This window comes from Seriola aureovittata, chromosome 14 (genome assembly GCF_021018895.1).
Source record: "Seriola aureovittata isolate HTS-2021-v1 ecotype China chromosome 14, ASM2101889v1, whole genome shotgun sequence".
In the NCBI taxonomy this organism is placed as follows: domain Eukaryota; kingdom Metazoa; phylum Chordata; class Actinopteri; order Carangiformes; family Carangidae; genus Seriola; species Seriola aureovittata.
The window spans coordinates 24,205,056-24,226,103 of NC_079377.1; the positions used below are offsets into that span (position 1 = coordinate 24,205,056).

The 21,048-nt window shown below is 44.5% G+C and overlaps 1 protein-coding gene across 4 annotated transcripts in view; it reads right to left on the reverse strand.

Moving 5' to 3' along the window:
* atrnl1a (attractin-like 1a) overlaps positions 1–21,048 on the reverse strand; it is a 219,055-nt gene that overhangs the window by 34,858 nt on the left and 163,149 nt on the right. For 3 of the 4 annotated variants that reach the window (XM_056394524.1, XM_056394523.1, XM_056394521.1), the window contains one exon: positions 1,062–1,157. In XM_056394524.1, the coding sequence (XP_056250499.1) occupies positions 1,062–1,157 (96 nt within the window). The remainder of the gene's footprint in view (positions 1–1,061; positions 1,158–21,048) is intronic. The other variant, XM_056394522.1, reaches the window with a different exon arrangement.

The following is a 21,048-nucleotide window of genomic DNA, read 5'->3' on the forward strand; positions in this document are numbered from 1 at the left end:
TTGCCCCTGACGTCACCTCAGCGTCACACCTAAAGTAAGTTTGGTTCGTGGCCAGCGTTATCTGCAAGAGAGTAAATTGCATAATGACTTTGCCTCCAGTCACCGGAGACGCTCCAGTGTTAAAGCTCCCGCCTCAGCGTGAGACACTGACGCTGCAGTATTCTCAGTTCGGCTCTGCGTTTCTTTGTGGACGTGCTGAACTCATTTAATTCCACAACGCTCAGCTGTCGAGGCCGGCCTGCGCCCGCCCGCCGCGGCTCTGTGTGTTTGTTAGTGTCTAATCAGGAAACAATGGCTCAGACGCCGCTATTCTTTCTGAATCGACGAGGGTCGGTGCTGACTTGGCCACGCACTGCACTGTGGGACTTCAAACTGTCCGTATGAACCTCCGCCACTGTGATGAATCACAACTCCATTCACCTCCAATCACAACAGACTTGAATAACCAGGGGCCCAGTGCAGTTACACAACAATGACAACAAGTTCCTGTTTGGCTTCTCTCTGATGACTCGCACCTTGTTCTTAAAACCTGTGAGCAGGAGTGAGACACAAGTGGTTCACTTCAGTTAAGGCAGCGTGACGTTTTCCTTTATCCTTCTTACTCGCGGCGTGGACTTTTGTTGACAAGCGACAACTCCCACCCAACTTCAAGCTGAGACGAGGATTTATCAGTAAACATCTGTACGACTGTTCAAGGTATTTAAACTGAGATCCGTTGCTTTAAATCTTTCTCAGTGCCACCGCTCGTTGCACTACCAGTTTACAGCATCAGCATCCGGTCGTGTGTCCGCACACCGCCACACAATCACACATCCACAGCGGCGCCATGATACCAAGGCAGGAGGTCAGTGGGTCAAAACAGTGTTTACATCCTTGTTTGTGTCTGTCTGTGTGTGTGTGTGTAGGACGCCTCACAGCAGGCGTGGATATGCAAATGAACACACTGACCTCAGTGACTGTGTTTGTGTGTGTGTGTGTTTTCCCTCGTGTCTTTGTATGTGTCTGTGTCTTTTGGTTTTGTTTTTCTCCGTGCGCCTCCGTGTTTGTGTCTCTTCTCTGACCTGCAGCAGCTCCTCTTGGTCTCCGCCCACCTCCAGCACGACAGCAACCGACGCGAAGGGACGACTGGCCATCTGCTGTCGCTCTCTCATCAGCTGCTACAGAGGAGAAACAGAAAAATAAAGATTTTTCATTGGAATTGTATGTTGAATTTGACAGAATACCCTTTATTTACACTGGAAAACAATGTTATTCATGCAGAGCTGGACCACAATCCCCTCGTGTTTGGTTACTGAGGAGGAGGAGGAGCTCTGCTTGGACCAGTTAGAGGTTAAATGCCTTGCTCAATGGCATCTGAACAGGAGTTAATGCTCAGTTTCTCCCTCACAGACGTCTGGGTTTAGATTTTACCTCACAATGAGGTGCACACGGCCTTTTCTTTAACCCAGAACCGTGTGTGATCGAGGAGGAAAGAAAGGTTAAAATGATGGCTGGAGAAAAATGGGGTTAAAGTGAAAATAAAGAAATTGAAAGAAAGGGGGTGAGAGAGTGAAAAAATAAGAAGAAAGAGAGAGAGAGAGGTCAGGACAGTAAAGGAATAAAAAGAAGGATGGGAGGAGGAGGCAGAGGATGGAGGGGGGGGGCAGAGATCAAAGCAGAAGTGGTTGATAGATGCACAGGAGGAAGGCGAAGAGGAGTGGGGGAATGGCAGGTGGTGGAGGGACGGAGGGAGTCAGAGGGGAGGAGGAGGAGGAGGAGGAGGAGGAGGAGGAGGGGGGCAGGCAAACTTCATTAATGAGGAAATGTCAGATGAACAAAGGCAGACGGCGAGGCCTCTATCAGCATGAGGTCCAAACACCCCGACCGAGAACACAAACACAGAGATACAGCACATAACAAAAAACAAAAGACCCAGAAACATATTGGGAACATGCAAATACACACTCCCAACACAAAGCAAAACAAAGACACACACACTGGCATCCGCAGAGACGAGTGCGCGCAGTAGGTGTGTCAGAATCTGAATTAGTGCGAGGACCAAAAAAAGAAAACAAAAAACACAACGACAACATGCTCGCTGCGTTTTCATCTACCCTCCACTCTCCATCAAAAAGCCCTTTTCCCAGCGTTTTCCACTTCACTACAGACATGTTAATGGGGTTCTGTTTCTACATTTAGCTCGGGGGTGGCCACCTGTTTCACGCACAACAAACTCATTTCGGGCCGATAACGCGCCAGAGCTCTAATCATCAGTATGGTGCTTGTTGTTGCAGGAGAAAATCTCAAAAATCTCTCTCTCTCCTCACCACACACAAACACACACACACATTTCTGACCGGTTTCACCAATCACACAGAGGTAGTATCTGGGCTCCAGATTGTGACCCTTACAGGGGATAAAAGCTTAAGTTCGTTTACAGCCCTGAGATAATTGTTCCACAAAGACGAATGACATGAAACGGACTCTGTTAGATCAGTGTGGGAAAATCTAAAAATCTGCTAAAGCCAACACAGTAAGGAAGTGATAAGAACAATAATAAAAACTGGGAATTATATACTCCCCAAGTTCCCCCTGTCAAACTGTGCTGCCAATTACCCAATAAAAGCCAAAGGTTGAAATGTAAACGAACATCAAGCGGCATAAAGGAGGACGTGAGAGGGATTAAGAAAGACAAAAACAATCGAGCACAACTAAAGAAAGAGGAGAAACACAAAGCCGTGATATCAGCAAAAGAAAAAGAGAGAAATAGGAGAACGACAACAAAGTCTGGCAGAAGGAACAAAAGAGAAGTTAAAGCAAGGGAAAGGAAAAAGCAAAGGTAGAGTGATTACCACGAGGAAGAGGTGAGCCACTCCTAAATGTCAATGGCCTCCACACTGTTACCTCTCCCTAGACCGGAGCAACCCCCCCCCCATGCCTTCTGTGTCGGCTCCTGTTGCCCAGAAAAGGCTGCACACTGACATTAACTACCTGTCAGGTGTTGTGCTAGCGTGCCGGCGGCCTGCCTTGCTTGCCAGTGTCAGACTCTTTAAGCATGAATGAATACTACACCTGTAGCTACATCAGCACAGTCAGGGCGCTCCGGCGGCAGCAACTGTTCTGCTAGCGCACGCCGCCGCGCCGGCTAAATGTGATGTCTTCTCTTGTTAGCTGTCACCGCTATGCTAACACCGCTCAGATGACAGAGTGTGCTCGCTAGCATCGCTGTTAGCCTCCTGTTGATGTCAGCTCGGATTTGTAAGAGCCTAGGTGAGACAGGGAGGGTGTCTGTGTCCTGTGAGTTTTATGAGGTAATTTATCCCCTTTACACATTTTTAGACCTTAAGAGGTTCATTATGTTTTGTTATATTAGTGTATAATTTACAAAGACATGATAATTAATTGTATCTACAAAGTTATTAGCATCTTGTCAGTTTTTATGGCCAATAAATTAGAGCCAAAAGTCGACTTTATGTACGTAACTGTGTGTGTAATTGATTTTTGTGTTAAACTTTTCATAAACTGATTATTTTTGACACCTGGGGGGCAGTTTTACCTCACTTTTGGGGAGTGGGGGCAAAAGAAAAGCAGGGAAAACAAAGCAGGAAGAAAAAGCATTTTAAATGGGACCAGTGGTGCTTTTTTTGTAGTTGGTATTTCAAACAGATTGGTAAACAGCCTGATTCAAATACCGACTACCATGCTGATTTTTACTTTGTTTAGTCCATCAATGCCTCACACCCAACTGACCGAAAAAAAAAAAAAAAGAAAAAAAAAGATGCCTCCTAAAACCATCCAAGTGAAGCTTTGCTGACACTCGCTGGCTAAACTAAAACTAATTGGTTCAAGTCAGTGAAAGTCTGTGAAACCAAAGTTAACTGTAGGTAGGAGAGGGGATGTAAACAACAGTGTCTGGTGTCAAGGAGATGCCACACACACCCTCTTTCCCTACAAGGTTTTACAACAGTATAACAACATTAAAGCTCCTCAAGTGTAAAGGTCTGTGTCCATGTGTAGTGTGATTATAGATCAGCTCTAGCTTCTATATTAATACTGTGAAAGTATCAAAGCCTCAGTCCACAGAGAAATGCACACAGCCTGTATTCAGAACCTGAGCCTTAAAACCAGCCGTCAGGACTTCTGGAACTTTGTGATGTCACAACAAATCAGTCACCAAGCCCCGCCCACCTGGACCCACCATCCAAACCTTGCAGGATTTGGTTTCTCTGAGTGTTTTTACCTGAAATCTGCTATATTTTTATTGGATCACTCAGAAAACAAGTCAGCCAATCAGAAGAGAGGCTCAGAGCCTCCTCTCTCCTGATTGGCTCACCGACCTGTTGTTACTAGAGCTGCAGAGAGAAGCCTGAGAGAGGAGATGTGAAACTACACTGAGATGGTTTTTGGCTCTTAAAACCACAAATATATTTTCTTACGGATCAACACTTCAAATAAAACACAGAAGAAGAAGAAAATATGGAGCTTTAATAATGATGCCACTTCTGCCCTCACTTTGAAGCACTTGTACAAACTGATGTTTTCTTATTTCTCAGGACAATCTCTGTTTTGCTAATTGCTCTGACATTAAACGGAATGAATGAAAAAAAAAAAACAACGATAAATGAGAAACATAATGTTTATTTCTTAGAGCCCATCTTCACAGTACTGTAGTTAGATCTGCTTATGCCTCAGGTGCACAATTTAAATATAGTCTAGAAAGGGTTTTTTTTTTGGGGGGGGGTGGGCTTCATTCACTGTTTGGGTGCATCCATGTGTGAGTTTGTGTCATATGAGGTGTTCTCTCATCTCTTTCTTCCCTAAAGCCACCGCTTCTGTGTTAGTGAGATTAGACAAACTGGTCAAGGTGAGCGAGGTCACATTTGTGCGTGCGTGTGTGCGTGTGTGTGTATGTGTGTGTGTGTTGTGACTACATAAATCAGTCTAGACAGAGGAATTATGTTTGAACATAAAACGTGGAAGTAATATTCAGCACTGTGTTAAGTTTTAGAGTCTAGTGACTATGCAAGTGTGTGTGTGTGTGTGTGTATGTTGACTGTACATATGGACTTATGTTCTGTTTACCTTGGTGGATACAAATGCAAATGCACATGTTAATTTTGGTAAAACAGACCACTTGTGTGTGTGCTCATGCATGTGTTATGTTTTTAATGCCCCCCCCCGACAAGTCCTTGAGTGGGCAACAAGGACAAGGCAGCGGCCATCTTCTCTGTCTGCCTGTCGGGCTGTAAATCAGCCATAAAACGGCTAATTAACTCTGCTGTGCTGTAAACAAGCGGTGCTACACTAGACACCACCAACTGGATGACAAAAGGAGGGAGGGTGGAGACAGAGGTATATGTGTGTGTGTGTATGTGTGTGTGTGTGTGTCTGAGGGAGAGAGAGAGAGAAGTAATATCTACTTTTCTGGTTTCAAGGATTTTTAGCCAGATTCCTGCCCTGAAATTCAAACTAAATCACAGGGAGACACAAAGTTAACATTCTCTGCGAGCGTCCGTCCGTGCTTTCGCTCCATACTGAATGTGCCTGTGCTTATCTAGCCTCGAGGGGGGAGGCACGACATCCAAACATCCATTCATTCATCCATCCAGCCATCTCAGCTGGACGGACAGACGAATAAACAGCCAGGAGAGAAACGAGAGCGCCGCAACAATGGAGCCAATCACATGGCGAATTATGCCTTCACAGAACGCAGCTCTACCAAAGTAGCACCTGCGAGCTCAAATTGCCGGTACTGTTAGACGGATTGGAAATATCTGCGTAATGTGCTGTTTGCTGAGTGTGGATGCACTCCTGTGCAAATAACGGGTTTCACGACGCGACAAGTGGCTCACCGCTACTGTGGCTGCAATTAAACTCCACATCGTCTCTGTGAGGGCGAAACTAAAGCAATGTCCACACATCTGCGAGCCGGTGCACATATGTCAGTGAGTAGGTTTGGTTTGTGTGGCAGGGGGATTTTTTTTTTTTGCAGAAGCTAGTTTTCATTTTCTATTCATAATTATTTTTTAGCACAAACTGTAAGGACACACTGGGCTACATACTACATCCTTCGGTCCAATTAGAGGAAATCTTAATGCTGCAGCGCGTTCCTCTAACAGCTTGGTGAAGACCCTTTAGTGTTTCAACATGACAGTGTCCCGGGAGCAACACCAAGAAGAACCGGACCGGCCTGGAAAAGATGCCTGAGCTCGAACTCATCCAGCAGCTGAAGGAAGAGTCGCAGCAGTAACTGAGAACCAGCCTCAAACCAGACGAGTGGAGGCTGCAATCGTAACAGATGTCCTGGTTCGTGAATGACATGTTCAGTCGCAGTAATGCAAATGTGTGATGTTTACTTTAAATACACAAATGTGTTGAAAACTGAAACCTGAATAACATACAATCCCCTTCAAGTGTTGTTTTTATTGCACACTGAAGAGATTAAAAGATGAATATGAGACAAGAGTTAGTATTTACATCTAGACTTAGCACCTTTTAATTCATCTCATCCCGTTTTTCAAATTAGCAGAAACACTGGAACATGTAACTGACAAGTGTTTCTTGCAAAGAAATGGAAGGCCAAACTGGAATTAGCAACAACAATAACAAAAAGAAAGGATCTGGTCGTGATTCAAACTGTACAAAAGCTCATGTGCGGAGATGATGTCACGGCTCAGTCTCGCATGGAACGAGCTCACTGATCGTTACTGATGACGTAACTCGTGACGGTAGCAGCGGCATGAATCCAGAAGTCTACAGAAACATTTTATCTGCCAATTTTCTGTAGAGAAATACATCCAAACTAATCAGGAGGAACTTTGTCACGGATCAAGACGATGACCCAAAACACACTGCCAACAATAACAAAGGGTTTCTCATCAAGGAGGGGAAAACGTGGAAGGTTTTAGTTTGGCCAAGGCGCTCACTGGACCTTCTCCCGATGAAGCATGAATTCCACCTCCTGAAGAAGAGACTAGGAAGAAGAAAAAAAAGGCTGGAAAACATGTGGATGCAACATGAAATTATAACTCCCGTCTCATATTCATGTTTTGATCTTAGACCCGAACGTCTTCAGCGTAGAGCTAAAAACAAAAAGGAACTGGCCTTGCTGTTTCAGTAGTTTTTTTGAGGGGGACTGTAGGTGAGGAAATAAAGAATACAGTGGGGAAAACAGACCCGACTCAAAACACACAGAGCAGAATTTGCTGATGTGAACCTGCTGAACAACACATTTCTCATCCAACATTACTGCCACTGTTTCCCCTGTAGACGTAATGCAACATCAGCGCCCATGTTCCTCCAGTCCATCTGTAACTTAACTAGATGGTTTAATCAATGCCACAGAAGGCCGCAGGTTTAGCTCTGATTAATGTTTTAATCAGAGCTACGAGAGAAACACACGTTTCTGGACAGGGCTTATAACTCTTACCGGCTGTTTCCCAAAACCACAGACAGTCAGTGTTTCACAGTGTGAGCGCAGACGAGCTATAAAGTCATCATGATGTTAATAAAGGCGCCTTCAAAGAAAATGCAAACATGAGAAGGGACAGATGAAAACTGCGACCGTGACGGTAGATTTTACAGTTCAGCACTGAAAGTAAAAGGCAAAATCTTATTTTAATGTTAAATGCGGTCAAGCATTATGTAACCCTGTAAAAATCAGTCTGCTCTTTTAGTGTCGGCAGAGCCGGACAGAGCGATACATCCCTCACACATGACAAATTACAGTCTCTGTTTTTATGGATCTCAATTTTTGGAGGGGGAAATGTTCAAGGACATAAGTTAGCTGGACTGTCCCCGGCTGGACATAAAGCATCTGTTCCGAAGCTGAGAGTCGTGTTGAGATGGAGAAAGCGGGAGGTTAAAGTAGTGCTCTGTTTGGATTGGGGTTATGAAGGGTCATTGTTTACATTACATCTGCATGTTACTCTCGTGTTGCTGAATTAAAAAGAAGTTACCGTTGGTACGCCACAGGTATAGATATGAGTGTGAATGCATTTCGTCCTTCTGTACATGTTAACCCTGTGGTTGGAGGTTTACCTGTCCAGGGTGAACCCCCACCTCTGGCTTGCTTTGTGCTGGGACCCCTACCCTCCAATCACCCAGCAGATTGGAGAGTCAATGGATAGAAGGATGGATGGATGTAAGCATGACATTTCCTAGAGCTGCAGAGACAGGTCTAGATGTGTTTGGTTCTTAAAACCGCAAATATATCTTCTTATGGATCAACACTTCCAGTTCATGCACATAACTACACTGACTGTGAGTTCGGTTGGGGATGCTGCGAAAAGAGTGATGACAATACTGTTGCTACATGGGTCTATTATAGGGTCTTTTATTTTGGCGTCAGTGATAAAGTGGAGTTTCCCTCAACGATCAACAGGAGCCCAAGATACAGTAACTCCTCAACTTGCTTTGCCCCCGAAACCTGAGGTGAGAAATCTCATTCAAAAACGCAGCTACTCACCACACACTCACAAAGATGCCAAGACACACGAGTGCACACTTTGAAGAAAAAAGACGCAAAGAGATTCACGCAGCATCTTACTCTCTAAGCACAGTATTGTTGGAACCCCACGATAGGGATCTACACAAACAAGAACACGCAGACACACACACACACACACACACACACACACACGCACACACACATTCATAGAGCCATGATTGATACTGATAAGTATTCAATTATTCCCTCATTATGTGGCTTTTGAAGCTCAGTGCTGTGACTGGAGACAGATAGGATTTGCGGCGTCGCCTCTCGGCATAAAAATATCATATAAGCTATTGAATGAACAATGAGTCCATCCAGGCACAGTGTCCGCAGAGACACCGCTGCTCTGATTGTTTGATACAATGCAGCTGCTTTACAAAGGACACACACATGGGGAGCACTCGTGGATTTACATCATAAAAACACCTGGAAATAATGCCAATTTCGTCTCTTGGATGTGTGCAGACAAACAGGTGTGAGCACGGAGAGACGAATCAACACTGAGAATCTCACACACACACACACAAACACACACACATTTCTCTGCCTCTTGAATTTGTATGCCAGTGGGGCCACAATTGAGAGGCGATAACAAATCTCATTTCCGGCATGTTTGCCAAGTTTCCAGACGGCATTTGTCTCCTGGCTGAATGTGGTGAGTGGGATCTGAGGAGAGTAAACAAGAGCACAGATATCCCTGTTTGATAGAAACCACCACTCCGAACTGGCTTCCTACTCACCGTCCCTAAGGCGGGAAAGACCGGACAAAGCCCTTGAGGGTCTGGTTCAGCGGTGGCTGCTCAAAGACAAAGCCGTCCTAGTTAAACGAATACCACCAAAGAGTCTGTCTGTTGAACCTGCAGTTACAAGAGATTCCACCGGAGAACCGGAGTTACCGCGGGAATAAAACCACTCCTATGACATAATAGACTTCTCTGTTGTCCATTCACATGTTCCACATGTTCCTAACAACTGTGGTTTTCCCAATAAAGTGCTGGATACGTGGAGCTTTGGAGCTACAAGGGAGAATAAAAAGGATGTTCAGGTTATGGTTCAAGGTCATTTCCATTTCCACATATCTCTTTGAGTGTGTTTTCTTCTCTTGTTTAAAACAGTTGCTTACGTTCGCTTGACTGACGGCGCCATGACGATAACTCGGTCAGGGTGCAACATACCTACAGCGTTTACACTCATAGTTCCTTCCTACAGCTCTGTTCTAAGTAATGTCAAGTATTAACCATTTATTGGCGAAGCGTTATATATGAAATGCGCAGCTGACAACAAACGCTGCCAAACATCAAGAGAACGGCGAGTAGTGGACAATCAGAGGAGAAACGTTTTTGCTGGAATATTTATTTATAAGGATCATGACACTGTGGGGTTTTTTTGGGGGAAGTTTTGATGTGGTCTGATACAGAATTGAGATTTTTGGATCCAGGCAGCCTTTGTTTCCATTCATTTTACGTGCAGTTTTAAATTCCCATAACGTCTCTGGAACTTGCTTGAGCTGCAGCGAACATCAAGTCGGCATCGACGATTGTCAGTGAAAGTAAAATTAGGGAACTTGAGTGAATGGAGACAAAAAAATTGCAGGAAAAATAAGTAACAAAGCAGCTTGGTTTACAAAATGTCAGCTTTGACATAAGGTGAATGTGATTTGTTTGAAATTGGCTAAAACTTGCGAACAAAAACCCAAAAAAGAAACGGTGGTCCTTCAAGGTCTGGGCACACAGCAGTGATGAGTGATTGGAGAGGTGCTTATGTTGCTGCAGGACTTTATAAGAGCTGGATTACCAAGGTAAAACGACGACACACAGACAGCTCAAAATGTCAAGGTGCATCTTAAACTGCGGTCTGAAAAACTGTATTGACAGCTGGTTCCAGAAGCAGCGTTTCCACAGACGGATGTACAACCAGAGCCCCGAGAGAGAGAGAGAGAGAGAGAGAGAGAGGCAGACAATCTGAACGCAGCAGAACATCTTCGACACATCCAGGCACGGCGGTGGAATAAATCCCCATTGCTTTTGGAGAGCTAATTAGAGAAGACCAGAGAGACAAAGGCAGGCAGAAAAAGGTTTATAGATCGTGTGGCTTGTAGCAGTTACTCTGAACAAGGCAGACACACACTTGTATTATGACCAATAAGTCCCATTCACAGCTAACTGCCTGGCAATCACTGCGAAACGCCTCGACTGGGGAGAGAAAAGACAACAGGGAGAGAAATATTCCAGATCAAATAGCACAAAAAATAGGCCAAATCATTTGGCTTTGTGAGAAACAAAACTGTGAAATGTGTATACATGTACAGTTTGATGACACGAACACTTTTCAGAAATGATCCTGAACATCTGAGGCAGACACTTTTTCTCTCTGATAGTGCCAGAAAATGGGTTTTCTACCCTTTCTGCTGAAACAGGATCACAAGATTGAAATATAATAAAACGACCATTTTAGAAACAGGGAGCACACGGCTCTTCTCCCTTTATATGTGTGACTGTACTGAGACAGTAAAAAATCACAATGAAACATTAACATTTTATTGTGTTTCTTCGCACAGTAGAAATCAATTTACCCTCTAAGCGTAGATGTGAACAGCGCTGATCTTTTTCCCCCGGCGTTGTTGTCGTCGTTTCAACGTTACGTTACTTTGAATCACGGATGTCGGAGGAGGAGAAACCACAGTGGGAAATAACTCTTCGGATGTGTTTAAGGCCCTGTGTTCAAAATATCTGAAGATTATCACAGCTAATAAAAAAGCGAGACGCGCAGGAAAACAGACGTGTAGAGCTATACAGGTGGATTTATTTAAATCTGAATAAATCTGTGTGGATCTTTGCAGACTAAACACGGAGAGGGAGGTGTCAAACCACCAGAAAATATAGACTGATGAAATGTCTCTCATCCGCTCGCTCTCTGTCCGTCACTCTATCCCTCAAACGCAGTGACCAGTGTGTTAAGCAGCGTGGTGACCTGGTCCACTCAATCACCACCCAGTGACAGACAGAGGGAGAGAGACGTAAAGGCACAGAGGGAGAGAGAGAGAGAGAGAGACGGGAGGAAAGAAAAGTGGGCCGCTTTTAAGGGGTCATCCATTATATCCTATCACATTAGCCCTCATCATTGGCCTGCTCAGACAGCCCTCATCCATTCCCATTCTCCACAGGCCAACACACACACACACACACACACACACACACACACACACACACACACACACGTTCAAACAGAGGATGAAAGACCCTCTGAGGATAACTAGGCTGTGTGTGTGTGTGTGTGTGTGTGTGTGTGTGTTCTCAGCACAGTCCCAGCTCTTCACCAACTGATGAAAGTCCAGCAGCTGGAGTTAATCTGCTGTACCTGGCACATTCCGGCTCTCCAGTTTCAAGCAGAGCGACGTGCGTGCACCGCATGTTGTAATCCGACGGTTCCCGACCAGAAGCGATCCAGTCCGGCGAAGCGTCCGCAGCCGGGGGACACAAGTAAGTGTCTGAAATCTCCTTCACCAGCATGTGGACGCGGATTAACTCTTCGTACATGTGATTGGACAAGTGCACGTAATTTGGATTTTGAATACTGGCAACGCACGGTGCATTTTCTGGCAAGTAAATCCCAGCTGACACTGGGCGGGGTCGGGGGCGGGGTCGGGTCCATCGCAGCGCCGACGTAGTTCCTCAAACGTTTTACACCATATCTGTAACTGCTAGTTTAAATAGTTGTTGATTAGGTTCAGGAGTTTTGTCACGATCTAATCCTCAGATACTCAGTTAATTATAGACAACACAGGTTAACAGTGATTTTCACTCTCTCTCTCCTTATGAAAACAGCAGCTTCTTCACATTTCGCTCCTGCGATCTTCAGCTACTGTATCTTTACTTTAGCCTGTCTACACGGTGCGTGCCATGAGCATGACATGACGAGACACTTGCTTAAAGCAGCCGGTATGTGCCGCCCCCTGTGGTGAGTCAGGAGCTGGAAGGTGATGAAGGTGAACTTCTTCTTTATTATGTTTAATGACGATAAAATCGGCTTCCCTGGTTAAATAGAGATACTTATATATGTAAAGACGTACAAAAAGATGAGATTTATTTTTGTTTTGTTTTTGATGTGTAACTTCTGTGAGATCAGGCTCTTGTATGTGTGTGTGTGTGTGTGTGTGTGTGTGTGTGTGTGTGTGTGTGTGTGGAGGAGTGTGTGTATAATGTGTCTGCCAGTGGAGAGAGCTGTAGGTGGTTCTTATTATTGCCTTGAAAGCCTGATTTACAGGATTTAAACAACCGTACATCCCGTTGACCACAGTCTCATACACACACACACACATACACACACACACACACACACACACACACACACAGGTCTGAAATGCTTCCAGGCCCCAGTCACAGACTATGCAAACATACAGTGTATACACACACTGCCCTTTTCTCTTTATGTTGTTTCTCTCTCTCTCACACTCACACACACTCACACACACACACACACACCACACACACACACACACACACACACACACACACACACACACACACACACACACACACACACACACAGTCCTTTGGTTTCCTTGGGAACAGTGTTTATCCCGTCCATTTAGTCCATTTAGCCGTGTGTCCCATTAGCATCAACCTCCCATCTGTCTACCCCGGCCCCTAGAGGGACTCCAGTGTGTGTGACTGATTGCATGTGTGTGTAACTATGCTTGTGTTTATGCACACAACATACACTGTGTGTGTGTGCGTGTGTGTGTAGTTTATGTTACTCTCTGATCACCAACCCCTCCCCTCCACAAACTAATCAAATATCAGATTAACGTTAATCAATTCCCACCTGCACCAGAGACGTCGCGCATAATCATTATCTCTGACCTCTCTGGTTGGCTGGCCGGCCACCCGTCCTGTCCACCAATTACATCCCACAGCTGACGAGCCGGCTGAGCGCCACTTCCTGCACATTCTTCAATTAGATCGCGTCGAGGAAGCGACCCCGGCCGGCGTAGGTCGGCCGAGGGTCGACAACCCCGGGGGTTCAAGGACAACGGCTCTGATTGGGTGTCAGTGAGCTGACAACCGTACAGGGAAACCTTTCCTTAATGAGATCATTACATCTTCATAATGCAGTAATGCGAGGAGATGTTTAATCATTCTGTGCCTAATTCACTGTCAGATATCATTTTATTCACTATGAAACAACTTCATGCAAGAAAACGAACGCAGGTAGACACAACCACCTGACCGGTGTTGTCTTTAGGTGACGCTGCTGTAGAGACAAACGTCTAACATGACTAATGGTCAATCAAACGAGGCGCGAATGTAGACGACGGAAGGAAACCGGTGTGTTTTGTGTTCAATGTAAAGGTCTGTGTCCATGTGTAGTGTGATTATAGATCAGCTCTAGCTTCTATATTAATACTGTGAAAGTATCAAAGCCTCAGTCCACAGAGAAATGCACACAGCCTGTATTCAGAAACTGAGCCTTAAAACCAGCCGTCAGGACTTCTGGAACTTTGTGATGTCACAACAAAGCAGCCACCAAGCCCCGCCCACCTGGACCCACCATCCAAAAAGCTGCGCTGTAAATCTCCACACCTGATTTCTCCTGAGCAATGATCACTGAGAGTTTCTTGTTTCTCGCCTCTTTACATTAAAGGAGTTAAGAAAACAACAACTTTCATTTTACGAGTTTCTCTTCTTCTTTATCTGGAAGCTAAACAGCTGTGTGCGCTTTGATAGCCGAGCTTCAGAAGCTCAAGACTGAGCAAAGAAAAAAAAACAATAAAAAACTTTTCTCAGTATCTGAAAAGACTTATTTGCTTCCTAATTAATTTAACTTCACAAAACACTGAAAAGCAGCGCCAAGTCTCAACTTATAAAATCCAAAACAACACACCTTTCCACTGCTCCGAGAACTGTCTTACTGGTCAGCTGCATCTGAGAACATTAAGCGTCAGAGTGCAAAGAACTTCATCACCAACTGCAGCTGTTTTCAGACAAGAAATAGCTGCGATGTTTAAGCCGACTGTTCAATAAACCACCACGTCTCAGTCTCACCTGTTAAATACTCAAGATACAACTTGGTTCCCCACATATTAAAGTGTCCCTGATGTTTTATGGTGCTGATTTAATCCCTGTGCGAACGCTGGTTTGTTCATTTTACCCCTTTTTTTTTTAATGCTTTAACTTTTTATGGATCGACTGTGGTATATTTTTTATGTGGGAAACACTTGTTTTATTTTTTCCTGCCAGAGCAAAAACACCATCAACCGCACTGAAACGGCCTGCAGCTTCTATCTAGTGAATATGTTTGCTGTGGCAGCAGTTACCGCATGATCAGTGTATTTCAACTACCTCCAACAAAACCAGCAACCATTTCCCAGAATGCCATAGTCCACCTTAAACAACGTGAGCTGAGCGGTGGGAGTCTCTCTCTCTCTCTCTCTCTCTCCTTTTATTGTCCATCCCTCCATCCTTGTCTCTCAGTGCCAGTGAAACCTGGGTGGAAAGCTGCAGAGCCCAGCACTACTCAACACAACAAGGCCCCATCTCATTAACAATGGCCTCAGCTCGCCAATATATACAACTCATCAACTGAGAGAGCGTGTGTGTGTGTGTGTGTGTGCATGTGTGTGCATGTAAACCAACACTGTGTTTGTGCGCGATAGAGGAGTCAGCAACTTTACCTCATCTTCACCTCAGCTTCATCTCAAGATCTTTTTTAACAAGGAGCCGGTCAATCAATCTCTGATCAATAACTATCTGGAGCCTGCGAATGTAAAGGTGTGTGTGTGTGTGTGTGTGTGTGTGTGTGTGTCAGGCTGACTAATTTAGACATCTAGGCGTAGAGCTGATCCTGTTGGGCCTCCTCTCGGTGCAGAGTGCCAGCTGTGGAAATGAAAAACCAGGGGCGTCTTTGGCTGAGCTATCGCCGTCCAAGAGGGAAAGCTGGCAGCGAGGGAGAAGTCAATAATGTTGGGATAAACAAATATTCTGAGAGCGAGAGAGAGAGAGAGAAAGAGGTAGAACCATGGAGAGAGAGAGAGAGAGAGTGGGAGAGAAGAGAGGAATTCGAGGGCAGAGTGAGAGAAGCCAAGGGTTTTGCCAATAAACAAGCCAGCACAGCACTACTGCAGATTGCCACAGAGCTTAAGTATACAGGAAAGAGGCATTAGAGAGTCGGCCCCCGTCAGACCGACGCAACAAGAGCTGATCGTGCAGCTGCGTCGGTGTGTGTATACGAGTGCGCGGGGGTGGGAAGTTGCCGAAAACAATGCGATTAGAGAAGGGAGAGTTTCATCAGGTGCACTCACGGTTAGCGTGTGAAATGTTTTATTTATCCATCAGTTTGTTCGTCACTGTGTCTCTGAAGTTTCCCGGTTCGTCACTAAGACGCTGGACGGAGTTCAGGTCCAGTTCTTGTGACTGTGAAAGTTTATTAAGTGTGTTATCATGTAGGAAATATACAGCGGTATCTATGTCTGTCCTTATGTAGTTTAACCACAAGGTCAAACCAAGATCCTCTAAATCCTTCTTTGTTTTGTTTTTATTTTGATCCTTTATATTACATATTAAATTATATATATTATCGCATGTTTATCTTCTTATTCATCATTAACATTATCGTGATTATCAGTAATAAGGTTTTTTTTTTTTTAACTTGACAGCATGATTAATGAGCTGCCTCCTCAATGATCTTTCCAAGTGAAATAAAGGTTGAAAGCATGTGAGTGAAAGCACATCAGGTGTCCTCATATACACCCCCCTCATGATCAGTTCGGCTGTGTGTGTGTGTGTGTGTGTGTGTGTGTGTGATGTGTGTATTGTTGTAATTTGTTGCCCTGCAGGTTTGAGTAGCTGCTCATTATCTGAGCAGATTCCTATCTTCCATCCCTCAGGGCCTTTACAATCACAAAATTATCGATTCGCTCCGCTTCCCAAAACAATGGATGGTGAATAAAAGCATGATTGAATAGATTTCCAACCTGCCTGCTTTAGCTGCTCATAAAACCCGGTTAATGTTTGCGTCAGACCGCTGGTGTTTGTTCACTTTCTTCTTTCTCAGTTTTTCCTTTTCAAATCTTTTTAGTCTTTTAAAGACACAGCACAGGTTCAGTTCAGTGAAAAGAAGTGATCATGTTTTCAACAGCGTTAATATTGAACAGTGTAAAATCTTTCGTGTGTTTAATCGATGTTGGGACACAATGCAATGTTGAAAGTGGAGTTGTTGTTTTTTTAAATAAGCTATCGGACCTCTAAATACATGAAGGGGGAGGACTCACCTGAAAGGTTGTGAGGATGGGAAAGAAGATAAAAGATATTTATATCTATCTGTCACCTGTCTAATGTTTTCTTTTTGAATATGGAGCTTTACCTTAAAAACATAACTGATGTAAAAATATGAATGAAGGGCATTGGTTGTGGATATGCAACCTGCACAGAAAGGTCACATGTAGACATTACTTTAAGGGATAAAAGGCCCTTAAAAATCCCCTTAAATCAATGAAAAATAAGCTGCAGAGCTGTGAGGCCTTGCGGTTGTTGTTTCCATGTGCAGAATGAAGCAGATGCAACTTCAACAGTGAGAGATGTTGAAGCTGCAGTATTTGAAAAGGCAGGTCTTTATAAATTCAGTGTAAAATAATGACAAGAATATAATACAGTGGAAACAAAATTCATAAATTTGACGCCAGATCTGGACATTGACGTTTAAAGTGACTCCCTCGTGCACACGCCTTGTGGAGCGGCGTGAACGTTAGAAAGACTTGCTTTAACAGGGAAAGGTTGATTTTCTGCCTGTGTTAAGCTCATATTGCAAAAACTGGATGAAAAAAAAGGGGGAAGCACCTACGCTTCAAAAGTGTTAGGCATTAACAAAATACAATGACGGCGACAAAGAGACACAATTTCACGAGATATGAAGCAGCAAAACCAAACGGTAAATAAATGAGCTTCGCTTTTCTAGTCTCATCATCCGCCGCTCAAAGAGTTTCACACTACAAGCCGCATTCACTCACATGCATGCAGTGCTTTTCTTCTATCACACACACACACACACACACACACACACACACACACACACACACACACAGATGATACACCGGGGGCAATTCGGGGTTCAGTATCTCGCCCAAGGACACTTGAACTGGAGGAGCCGTCAAAGAGCTCACGGCTCAAACAGGCTCAAATCATGACGTTTTGATTTATTTGCAGAAAGGATGATTGCGTAATATGACGAAACGCTGACTGTATTGGTTTCAGACTCTTTACTTGTTCAAATAAAAATAAAACAGGAAGTAGTTCCAGAGCAACAGAGGACAGAAGAACGCACACGGCATTCGGAGCAGCGTGTAAAGGTGAAGTACCCACAGTCAAAGCTACTGGAACAAAGCTTTTACTCCTCTGAGAAACCCTTTGAGAGCCTGTGTGTGTGTGTGTGTGTGTGTGTGTGTGTGTGTGTGTGTGTGAGAGCGCAGGCTGCTTACTATTCCACAAGTCAAACAGAGGTAAGGGCTCTCGGCCTGGATGTTGCAAGCCGAAGTAGCTGGCGAGGCGAGAGTAAAGAAAAACAGCGAGAGAGAAGATGATAGATTCATGCTGCGATAAGGCAGCGCTATTCCACATCACACAGAGTTCAAACAGGAAAAAATCCTTCTATGTTTCTCTTGAAAGAGGAGAAAAAAAAAAAAAGAAGAAGAGGAACAGGAGGAGGAGAAAGGAAAAGCACCAGAGCAGAAGCTCTATATTTGCCGGGGTACAAACGGGGTGAAGGGAGGTGTTTGATGAAGGGGGGGGTTGGAGATGGAGATGGAGATACATATGCTGCCTGAACCGTGGATAAACACAGAGATATAGGCGACAAAGTGCTGCGAGAAGACAAAACATTGTGGCTGGAAAGCTGGAAGAGAGAGTGCAGAGAGGAGGAGGAGGAGGAGGAAGAGGAGGAGGAGGAGGAGGAGGAGGAGGAGGAAGGGGAGGACGAAGAGGAGGAGGAGCGGAGCCATGACAGAGAGATCTGCAGGGGAGAGACTGGAGTTGTTGACCAGTTTCCTCTGACTTTCTGGGCAGAGCATAGTTTTTGATATTCAAATGCCTCTGCAGCTTAAAGTTAGTGAAGTCTGGAGTTTATCGTCACGGCAGCACGATGAACTTTTTGTTTGTGTTTGCTTTTTATATTCTATTTTCCATCTCACTCACCTGTCCAGATACTTTTCCCTCCAGTCATTGATTTCATGTTGTTGCTGTTGTGTATTTGCGTATCAGATGTGTGTTTGAATCCAGAAGCTACTCTAAGGGCGGGAGGGAGGGAGGGAGGGAGGGAGGGGAGGGGGTGGGGGGGAGACAACAAACCAGGGTTCGATTTAACCGGAATAAAAAGCGCAGGTGTGAAAACAGCCGTACGTGTTTGTGATTTCTCTTAAAGGTCAGTGATGTTTCTTGAACGCAGGAGCGGCCCCATGATTCAACACTGACCTTGTGCGTTGTGTCTGATGAAAAGAGGGAAAACCGTCGGATCTCCGTGCAGAGAGAGGAAACAAAAACCCAGATTTTAACGCTGCAGAACAACTTTTCAGCTCCTTTGTTCCGAACCATTAATAAACACGGCACTAATGCACTTCCATTCATCTTACTCAAAGCCCGACGTTAACTAATATCCAACCCATTGTTCTGACTCCCTCTCTTACACCTCGCCGTTCCAGCAAGAAAAATAACCCATTTTTCTTTCATTACGCTTTTTTCTGTTTTAATCAAGGACTTTTTATTTTGACAGATCAAAGCAGGTTATTTGATTCAGAATGAAAAGGGACCCATGATTTTTTTCTTTTCCTTTTTGTTTGTTTATTTGTTTTTAAAAAAAAATAAATTGACGTTATTGAGTCGCTTGATCTTCAACAGGAAAACGACAGCTTTGTTCATTCAATCAAACGCCTCCAATGACCAACAGTACAAGAAAATCCTTTTAGTCGACTCTCCTCTCAGCAGCTTCCTCTGACCTGAACCAAGGAGCACACACAGGACTTTACTGTTAGATATAATATATCTTTTGGTCCAATGTAATTATTACAATTACAGCAAATTACAACAAATAGGACGGATACAAATCACACAAAAAAGGACAAAACTCTTAAAACTTTTACAGGAAAACGTGTTTAAGTTGTTATTTCTTATTACTTCACTGTATTTACTAACCTGCCACATGGTTAGCAACGGTTTAAACTTTTTATTTCATTATAAAAAGAGTAAAATGGGAGCTGACATTAACATACTTATTTAAGTTCACATATTGTGTTTGTAGTAAATCCATTACACCACCTTACTTGAACCACATGACATGAACACCATGTATCTGTGTTCAGTAATTCAATTCTTATTGGCTTGTTGACCAAACCCAAACGTCCTCCTCTGTTCTAATTGGCCATTTGTCTCCGTCTATATTTATTGGCTGGTTAATTAGCAGCGAGCGGAGGAGGCAGGTGTCGGGTCTTCGGGTCTTATTGGCGTTCTGAGTCAAAAAGCGCAGTCATACCTGCCTTTCATTTCCAAACTGACCCCCCCGGCAGAGCGGCTGTCCTTCTCTGTGATCGGAAAAATTAACATAGGAAGAACAAGCAATCTGCGTGATTGGGTAATCGACCGACGAGGAGCTGTTGTCCTTCTGCCTGATTGGGCAATTGACTCGGGAAGAGGATTTGCTCTTGGTTTTGATTGGCCCGGGGGGGGGGGGGGGGGGGGAAGTGGGTCCCTCTTGAGAAAGCTGCTGAGTGTCTCTCCAAATGGGGTAAGAGCAGATGCCAGCTCTCCACTCAGCCGCAATCACCTTCCTCCCCTGTCCCTGCCCTCGGTTTCTGCCCCCGTGTCTCTCACATGTGCACACGGGCAAATATGCACACGCATCTGGAGGCGTGATGTGACGACCACACCACTGTTTTCTGATTTTGCCGATACTTTTTCTATATTACAAATGGAGCAAATCAGTCTGAGAATCATCGCCTACTGAGCTCTGTAGCTCGTAGAGACGTTTACTGTACGTTGCAGCCGTTTTCAGCTCAAAGCACAAAGTTAGCAGCTAGAGAGTCGGATATTTAAGTTGGTAGAAGCCGGTGGGAAACAAAACAGGACACACTGGACGTACGTTCATCAGGGGACACAAACACGACTCCTAACGAACGTTGTTGCAGTTGTTTGCTGAAACTTTTCGTCGTAACGACTTCCCGCTCAGAGGTAGTAACAGAGATGTTGTATTTTCAGCTTGTTTTACTGCCCCCAGGGGGGCAAACAGATCGGCTCGTGTAGCTTTAAGGTCTCTTTAGGTTTCAGTAATTAAAACTAATTGGTTCAGGTTGAGGAGAGGGGATAGAGCTTCATAGTTAAAAGGCAAAGCAGAAAAATGTCCTGCTGTTGCTGAACTGAGAGCAGCAGCTTCTAAACCCGGATGTTGATCTAAAGCGAGTGCGTCACAAACTCAGCGCCACTCGCACGTTAGATTTTGCATTTCCCGTTTGTTTTTAACTCCAGTTTTCAGGAACAGTGTCTTTCCAAACGAGGCATGTATTGTATATATAGTGAGTTTTTGTGTGACTGTGGATC